This window comes from Triticum dicoccoides, chromosome 7B, assembly GCF_002162155.2.
Source record: "Triticum dicoccoides isolate Atlit2015 ecotype Zavitan chromosome 7B, WEW_v2.0, whole genome shotgun sequence".
NCBI lineage: Eukaryota > Viridiplantae > Streptophyta > Magnoliopsida > Poales > Poaceae > Triticum > Triticum dicoccoides.
The window spans coordinates 104,008,040-104,017,208 of NC_041393.1; the positions used below are offsets into that span (position 1 = coordinate 104,008,040).

Here is a 9,169-nt window from a genome sequence, read left to right on the forward strand (position 1 = left end):
CTACCTTCCGCTACATATCAATAGGTTCATTGATACTGTTTGTCTTCAAAGCCCCCGTGTTTTGAAGACTTTCATAAAAATCTCCTATTCACCCCCCCTCTAGTCGATAACTAGCACTTTCAGTCCCTTTCTGTCACTGGGATTGAGCACCGCAAGATCAAACCCATCATAAAGCACCTCTCCCATTACAAGAAAAATCAATCTAGTTGGCCAAACCAAATCAATAGATCGAAGAGAAGTACAAAACTATAATAACCATGCATAAAAGAGTTCAGAGAAGACTCAAATAATATTCATAGTTAATCTTGTCATAAACTCACAATTCATCGGATCCCAACAAACACAACACAAAAAGTGATTACATCGAATAGATCTCCAAGAACATTGTATTGGAGATCATGGAGAGAAGAAGTCATCTAGCTACTAGCTATGGACCCGTAGGTCTATGGTAAACTACTCACATATCATCGGAGGGGCAGTAAGGTTGATGCAGAACCCCTCTATGGTTGAATCCCCCTCCGGCAAAGTGCGAGAAAAGGCCCCAGATGGGGTGTCTCGAGAACAGGAACTTGCGGTGGCGGAAAAAGGGTTTCTGGTGGCTCTCTATTGGTTTCGCAATTTTAGAGTATTTATAGAGCTAGAATTAGGTCAAACGGGGGAACGAGGGGCCCATAAGCCACCAGGGTATGCCCTGGTGCCTTGTGGGCTACTCCTTCTGGCCTCCTCCCGAAGCCTCCAGGGCCTCTTATGTGTAGAAAAAATCGTCAAAAAATTTCGTGGCAATTGGCTTCGTTTGGTAGTGATATTCTGGAAAACTAAAAACGGGCAAAAAAACAGCAACCTTGGCACTAAGTTAATAGGTTAGTCCCAAAAAATGATATATAATTGCATATAAAACATCCAAGATTGATACTATAATAGCATGAAACAATCAAAAATTATAGATACGTTGGAGACGTATCAACATGCTAAAATTACCCTCCTTCCTAAGACTTGAAGGGTCCAATAAATCTTGGGGCAAGATTTCCTTTTACATGAAACTGTTGCAATTGCTTGTAGGGCGTTACTCGGAGGTAAGCATATTCCCCTGATTCAAAGTTAACCTCCTGATGCTTCTGATCATAGTAACTTTTGAACCTAGACTGACAAGCGTTGAGTTTGCCTGAATCATTCTAACTTTGTCCTACTACTTGTATAACCCGAGGACCAAAAATACGAGTGCCCCTAGTTTGGGACCAGTTGAGAGGTGTCCTACACTTCCTTCCATACAAAGCTTGGAATTAAAGGCGCATCTACACGCTTTGTTTGTAGCTATTGTTGTACGAGAACAATGAGTATGGAAAGCCATCTTTCTAGCATGATCCATAGGAGAGGATGCATGCTCGAAGCTTGTCTTCTAGAATCTAACTCACTCTTTTTCTGTCCATCTGTCTTTGGGTGATGTGTTGTACTAAAGTCCATAACGACTGCCTTGGTTGTAGATCCACTAGGAGACACACTCCCTCCACCATCTAATGTGTGGCTCTTCCATTTTCCTTTGTGGCGGCAGTAACGATGAAGGTAGACAACCGAACACGCCTCCCTCCCTTTTGGAGTCATGAGCTCTCCTCCAGGTATGGACTCATTGTCGGGGCAAGCTTACTGTAGGGGTCGTACTCGGCTCGCTTCACATTGTTGTTTCACCTCTTCGAGGGCTAGATGCATTAGGTTATTTGGCTCTCGACACACGTTTGAACCATAAGGTCGAGCACAAACTCCGAGATGATTCAGAAAGGTTGGGGAGAAAGGAGGGTGATGGCAGAGACGACGAGCTCACCATGCTAGCAGAGCGGACGGTTGAAAGGGGATCAAGTGGAAGGTGAATGACAACTTATTCTCTTTTATAGGTGGATCCCACTTGTGACATGTTCATCTCTACTCCTATAAAAGACTCAGTTGGTGATGATAGTGTGTCTGACATCCATCATTTCTGATCATTAGATGTGCATCTAACGGCTGTGGGGTAAGTTGTGGCATTTTTGCAACAATAATCCACTTCTCTGCTTCAATTTGCAGAAAATCCCTTATTATCTTGAAAGCAACCACACGCCTCCCTCACCTCATCAAAACAGCCCGAGAAATATATTTTAAGTGAAACGTAATATATTTTTAGTGGTATATGTATATCAAAACAAGAATGGTTTCTTTCAAGTTTGTGAACAAGTACTATTTTACTTTGGCTCTGTTGCAATGCACGGGCACATTGCTAGTAAGGCATAATGCAACGGTTACTTAAGGGGAAAACATTAGAATGTATCTCATGCACACAGTCAAAGCCCAATTATTTAATAGAAGAAAGGCAAAATGGAGCATCCTCGAAAATGTTTTTCCTGTAAAACCGATTAGTGGAAGAGAAGTGTAAAAAAAAAACAATTTCTTTGTGTGCACTGCCTAGTTGCCTTTTCATCCTGCATACTGCAATTATGTTCAATTTGTCACCCAAAAAATCACAAAGTATAAACACAAAAAGTAAATTGACATCACAAAGCATGAGATAAACAAGCAAATGCCCATCTCATATGGCTGTTCACACGATAAAGCTACAAGTACAAACTGAAACGATTACTGTTCTTACAAGAAGTAAACACACAGCACCCGCAAAAAAAAGTAAACACATAGGATAAACAGAAAACATTCAGGGAACCACCAAATCAGTTCATGTGACTGTTCACATAAGAACCCGACAACTACAAACTGGAACGATTACAGTTCTTACAAGAAATTAAACTCAAGAATAAGAACACGAAATTCGAGGAGATCAGACAAGCAAAAATTTCAGCACAAAATATTCAAGGATAGGCACAAAAAATATCACGGAACAGCAAAAAAAAGAATCATCAACAAGTAACTGCCCGTCCACCAACTCCATGACGTCAAGGTCGATGAGATCAGTCAAATTTTCAGAGGGTAGGCATGAATGCCCAGCTTTTTACAGAAAGCATAAAGCAATACAGATCAAGGACGAGAAAAGATAGACAGGCGAGACTAGCTTTAAGACAATCAAAGTCGTTCATGATCGATTTCACCACTAATTTAGTCCAGCACGCCAAACTTAAGGAGATCAACAAGGTTTCACGACCAATTTCACCACCAAATCAGTTCATCATATGCCAAACTTGAGGAAATCAACAGAATTTCATGACCAATTTCATCACCAAAGCAAGTTCATGCCAAACTAGAGGAAACTAACAAAGTTCGCGGCCAACTTCACCTACTGGATCCAAGACAATCGACGAAGCAAAACAAGGAAGAAAGACACCAAACATGACCACATCAACAAGGCGTCTCTCACACTCTCGCGCCGGCCATCCTCCATGAGCACTACCTACTTGACCTTGACGTGGAAGACGTCCTTGCGCTCCTCCTCCTTGACCTTGAGCAGGGTGACCCAGAGCACGCCCATAGTAGCCGGAAACGGGGAACGGTAGGCTATCCCTCGATCCCGATTCATCGACCCGGAATTGGATTTGGGAACGAGGTCGGATTCGGTATGATTCGATGAAGATTCGGCGTCCCCGAAGCCTGTTCCTCGATTCAGATTCCAGGATTCAACAACCAAAATGCGAGTCATAATTTACTCACGCCGTCGTTTCTTTTCTCAAGGACTCCTCATTCTTTCTCCAGTCCATTAATTGCAAGGGATTCATTAACAATAAGGAATGCTGACCGTCAGGGAGTCGTCGTTCTTCAGGAACTGCGTTCCTCGACCCATAGTACCGTACTGGGTTCATCGTACCCAAACGGATTGGATCGCGTCCCCGCTATAAAAAATTCGTTCGAGAGATGTATACCCTCGTTGTACCCTATTTTTTTCAGCCACCGACTCTCGTCCCATGTTCCCGTTCCTCGTTCCCACCGTACCGGAAACATGGCAACTATGAGCACGCCATTCTTCATCTCGGCCTTGATCTTGTCCATCTTGTACGCGTCAGCAGAGGGCATCTCGATGCGGCGGTTGTACCTCGGCACCGCGGAGTCGTCGTCGCCGTCCCAGGGCTGCTTCTCGCCCTCGCCCTTGATCACCAGAATGTTCTTGTCCGCGCGCACCTCCACGTGCTCCTTGGTCAGCCCCGGCATCGGCACCTTGAGGTACACCGCGTCGTCATCCTCGGCCACCCAGCGTCCGAGCCGTGACGCCCCAGCACCAGCAGTGGAGGAGAGGCCGCCAGTCTGAGATGCGACGTCCTCCATCAGAGACAGCAGACGGGCCATGCTGGTCTGCGCACCGAGCGGGTCGAGCACGTCTGCAGAATCAACACCGAGGACACCAAAAGCAGATCAGAAGGCTGATTTGACCCACGATGTTGAGACTTCAGAACGAACGCAAGGAAACGGCGCACCACAGGTGGGGAACGGAAGCATACCCTGCGAGAAGAAGCTGGGGATGACGAGGTCGCGGTCGTCGTCCTTGTCGTCGTCGTAGCGGCTGACCTCCTTGACCCGGGTGTTGTACGGGCGGCGGGCGGCGGCGACGGCGGGGGAGTGGAGCGCGGAGAAGGCCACGGGAGCACCGGACTTGAGGAGGCTGGCCGCTGGCGCGGCACCCTCGCCCTTGCAAACGACGGCGGAGGCCATGGTCTCTGTCTTCTCTCTCTCTCTCTCTCCTCTTTCTCTCTCTTCTTTCCCTCTCTTCTCTCTCTCTACTGTGATGATTTTGGATTCTTGTGGTGAGCGAGAGAGGGGGTGCGAAATGGAGGGGGTTTTGTAAGTGGGGAGCGGGGGAGATTTCTTGGGGGAGGGGATGGGAAACGGGTTTAGAAGGTTCTGGACAGATCGGTTGGGGTCTCGAGCCTTCCAGAAAGATCTGGAGGCCACAGCTTTACGATTCGTGCTGCTTGATATGCGATTAGGGCGACATGGGTGGTGCTAACTTTTGATCTGCTCAGCTACGTCCGGTACGAGTGATTTGCTTTTCAAAGTTGGACTACTTTTGCAATGAATGGTGGACTCAGATCGAAGCAACAGACATCTGCATTGCTTAAGCCAATACAGTGTCAACCTAATAACACTGTTTGGTTTGCTAAGCTCTGCATGTTGAGCTTATACAAGGCTCCTAAATAACCATACGAAAATAATAAATATGAAATAATCGTACTATAAAACCGTGCTGAGGCTACAATCCACCTTTGTATAATTACCCTCAAAATCCAATGTTACCCCTCTTTTTCGAAAATAATATTGGGGAACGTCAGATTTGTAAGAAGTTGCAGCGAACGCTCTACCCTGCCACCCGCTCACATGCGAGGATCTTAGCCAAAGAAGTCTTGCCACATCAGATTCGAAACTCGTAAGCAGGATATAAAAGTTGCACGAACGCTATCCTAACCAAGCAGAGCCGCCCACAGGAGACCTGTGATTGAATCTCAGATCCCCTTTTATTTTATTTATTTTCTTTTACAAAGTGGCAAAAAATATACAAATTTCTGTTTTGGTACATGGCCGTTTTCCAAAATAAATATGGCAGATTGATGAAAATTAGCTTGCCACATGGAAAATTTTAATATTTTTCGTAGTGTTTCACATGTCAAGTTTGTTTTGTACACAAGGAAAATTTTAGAAAAAAAATTTCTCAAGGTCCCATGGCAAATTCATAACATTTTTTACTTCCAAACATAGCAATTTGAGTCTTTCTTTTTGTAATGCTACCATGGCAAGCTTTGAGAATTTTTATCAATTATTTTCATGGCAATTTTAGAATTTGCTTTTTCTATTTTAGCACATGCCATTTTAGTACTACTCTCTCCGTTTCAGTTTACAAGTCCTACGCGTATACCTAGGTTGCCAATTTTATCACCCTAATACAAACTATATAACATAAAAATTATATGGTTTGAAAATAGAACATCTGAATTTTATATTGGTATATTTTTTGTAATATATGACTTGTATTAGGTTGGTCAAATTGACGACCTAGGGGTACGTGCTGTAAACTGAGAGAGAGGGAGTAAGAGGATAGCAATTTTATTATTTTATAGCATGGAAATTTTATTATTGAGAGCATGGCAATAGTATTTATTTGTTGGATCGTGCCAACTTCTTGTGTGTGATCTCTATGTGTTTTTGAAAATGAAAATATAACGCATGGAAAGTTCCGTGTATGTTTTTCTTTTAGTTAATATGCAAATTTGCCATGCATAATCTTCTTTTGTTTGGAATTTGGACCACTTTTTTTGTTATTGTTTTTTTTAATTTACTATGGCCTTTTTGCCATGTAACTATTTTTTTGTACACTACCATCATTTGTTTTGCATTCGCAAGCTATGTTGTCTGCCTTTTTCTGTATAAGAAAATATTTAAATTTTCGTTGATGGAAATTTTTCTGAAAATAGCAACTATTTGGCATAGTCCTTTTTTCTCCACCATAATTATCTGGGCCAGCTTGGGGGTCGCATGGCAACATTCTTATATGGCTACCTAAAAAAGTTTGCTTGATCGTCCGAGTCCCAGCAAACGAATTATTCGCTCGTGGGTGCCATCTGTTTTGACGTCCGGGATATTGCGGTATGATACATCTCCAACGTATCTATAATTTTTTATCGTTCCAAGCTGTTATATTATCATTCTTGGATGTTTTACAATCATTTTATAGTCATTTTATATCATTTTTTGGTACTAACCTATTGACATAGTGCCCGGTCCCAGTTGTTGTTTTCTGCATGTTTTTTACATCGCAGGAAATCAATACCAAACGGAGTCCAAACGCAGCGAAACTTTTTGTTGATTTTTTTGGGCCAGAAGACATCCAGTGGGCTAGGAAAGCACCTGGGGGTGCTTCGAGGGGAGCACAACCCACCAGGGCGCGCCTGGAGGCCCGGGCGCGCCCCGGTGGGTTGTTCCCACCTCGGGTGCCCCCTAAACCACCTCTTTGCTCTATAAATACCACAATATTCCAGAAATCCTAGGGGAGTCGACGAAAATAAATTCCAGCCGTCGCAGAGTCCAGAAACACCAGATCCAATCTAGACACCATCTCGGAGGGGTTCATCATGTCCATTGGTGCCTCTCCGATGATGCGTGAGTAGTTCTTTGTAGACCTACGGGTCCGTAGTTAGTAGCTAGATGGCTTCCTCTCTCTCTTGATTATCAATACAACGGTCTCTTGAAGATCCATATGATGTAAGTATTTTTATGGTGTGTTTCTTGGGATCCAATGAACTTTGAGTTTATGATCAGATTTATGTTTTTATCCATGAAAGTTATTTGAGTCTTTTTTGATCTCTTATATGCATGATTGATTATAGCCTCATATTTCTCTCAGATATTTGGGTTTTTTTTGGCCAAGTTGATCTATTTATCTTGCAATGGGAAGAGGTGCTTTGTGATGGGTTCGATCTTACGGTGCTTGATCCCAGTGACAGAAAGGGAAACGACCCGTATGTATCGTTGCTATTAAGGATAACAAGATGGGGTCTATTTCTACATAAATAGATCTTGTCTACACCATGTCATTGTTCTTATTGCATTACTTCGTTTTTCCATGAACTTAATGAAGGAAATATGCCCTAGAGGCAATAATAAAGTTATTATTTATTTCCTTATTTCATGATAAATGTTTATTATTCATGCTAGAATTGCATTAACCGGAAACATAATACATGTGTGAATACATAGACAAACATAGTGTCACTAGTATGCCTCTACTTGACTAGCTCGTGAATCAAAGATGGTTAAGTTTCCTAGCCATAGACATGAGTTGTCATTTTATTAAAGGGATCACATCATTAGGAGAATGATGTGATTGACATGACCCATTCCATTAGCCTAGCACTTGATCGTTTAGTATATTGCTATTGCTTTCTTCATGACTTATACATGTTCCTGTAACTATGAGATTCCCGAGCACTTCATTTAGTATATTGCACTTGATCTAGTCACCATCACTAAGTTACTAGAACTTCGTGATGAACTATAGTATGCAAGGGATGACGAAAACGATTCCCGAGCTCTTCGTGATATTGAATTCGACGAAGGTAGAAATCAAGAAAGAGCATCAAGTGTTGATGATTGACAAGACCACTAGTTTCAAGAAAAGCGCAAAGGGAAAGAAAGGGAACTTCAAGTGGAAAGACAAGCAAGTTGTCACTCCTGCGAAGAAGCCCAAAGCTGGACCATATCCTGAAACTGAGTGCTTACACTACAAAGGAAATGGTCACTGGAAGCGGAAATGCCCTGAACATTTGGTGGATAAGAAGGATGTCAAAGTGAACAAAGGTATATTTGATATACAGGTTCTTGATATGTGCCTTACTAGTGTTTATAGTAGCCCCTGAGTATTTGATACTTGTTCGGTTGCTAAGATTAGTAACTCGAAACAGGAGTTACAGAATAAACAGAGACTAGTTGAAGGGGAAGTGACGATGAGTGTTGGAAGTACTTCCAAGATTGTTATGATCATCATTGCACACTCCCTAAACTTTCGGGATAAGTGTTAAACCTAAATAAATGTTATTTAGCGTTTGCGTTGAGCATGAATATGATTTGATCATGTTTATTGCAAAGTTTATTCATTTAAAGTCAGAGAATAATTGTTGTTCTGTTTACATGAATAAAACCATCAATGGTCATACACCCAATGAAAATAGTTTATTGGATCTCGATCGTAGTGATACACATATTCATAATATTGATGCCAAAAGATGCAAAGTTAATAATGATAGTGCAACTTATTTGTGGCACTACCGTTTAGGTCATATCGGTGTAAAGCGCATGAGGAAACTCCATAAAGATGGATTTTAAGAATCACTTGGTTATGAATCATTTGATGCTTGCGAACCGTGCCTTTTGGGCAAGATGACTAAAACTCCGTTCTTCAGAACAATGGAATGAGCTACTGAATTATTAGAAATAATACATACCAATGTATGCGATCCAATGAGTGTTGATGCTCGTGGCAAGTATCGTTATTTTCTGACCTTCACAAGATGATTTGAGCAGATATGGGTATATCTACTTGATGAAACATAAGTCTGAAATAGTTGAAAGGTTCAAAGAATTTCAGAGTGAAGTGGAAAAATCATCATAACGAGAAAGTAAAGTTTCTGCGATGTGATCGCGGAGACGAATATTTGAGTTATGAGTTTGGTCTTCAATTAAAACAATGTGGAATAGTTTCACAGCTCACGCCACCTGG

At 42.2% G+C, this 9,169-nt stretch overlaps 1 protein-coding gene across 1 annotated transcript; it reads right to left on the minus strand.

Annotated features, from left to right (window-relative positions):
• Positions 1–3,248: 3,248 nt before the first annotated feature.
• On the minus strand, positions 3,249–4,623 carry LOC119340934 (26.2 kDa heat shock protein, mitochondrial-like). Its single transcript, XM_037612830.1, has 3 exons — positions 4,404–4,623; positions 3,928–4,283; positions 3,249–3,439 (listed from the first exon to the last, which is right to left on the minus strand). The coding sequence occupies exons 1-3, from the start codon at positions 4,612–4,614 to the stop codon at positions 3,365–3,367; spliced, it is 642 nt and encodes a 213-aa protein (XP_037468727.1). The 5' UTR covers positions 4,615–4,623; the 3' UTR covers positions 3,249–3,364.
• Between the last annotated feature and the right edge of the window lie 4,546 nt (positions 4,624–9,169).

Coding starts and splice junctions, on each gene's coding strand:
- LOC119340934 (XM_037612830.1), bottom strand. CDS start 4,614: ATGGCCTCCGCCGTCGTTTGCAAGGGCGAGGGTGCCGCGCCAGCGGCC. Junction 4,284..4,403: donor CCCCAGCTTCTTCTCGCAGG/GTATGCTTCCGT, acceptor TTGATTCTGCAG/ACGTGCTCGACCCGCTCGGT. Junction 3,440..3,927: donor TCAAGGCCGAGATGAAGAAT/GGCGTGCTCATA, acceptor CCGGCTACTATG/GGCGTGCTCTGGGTCACCCT.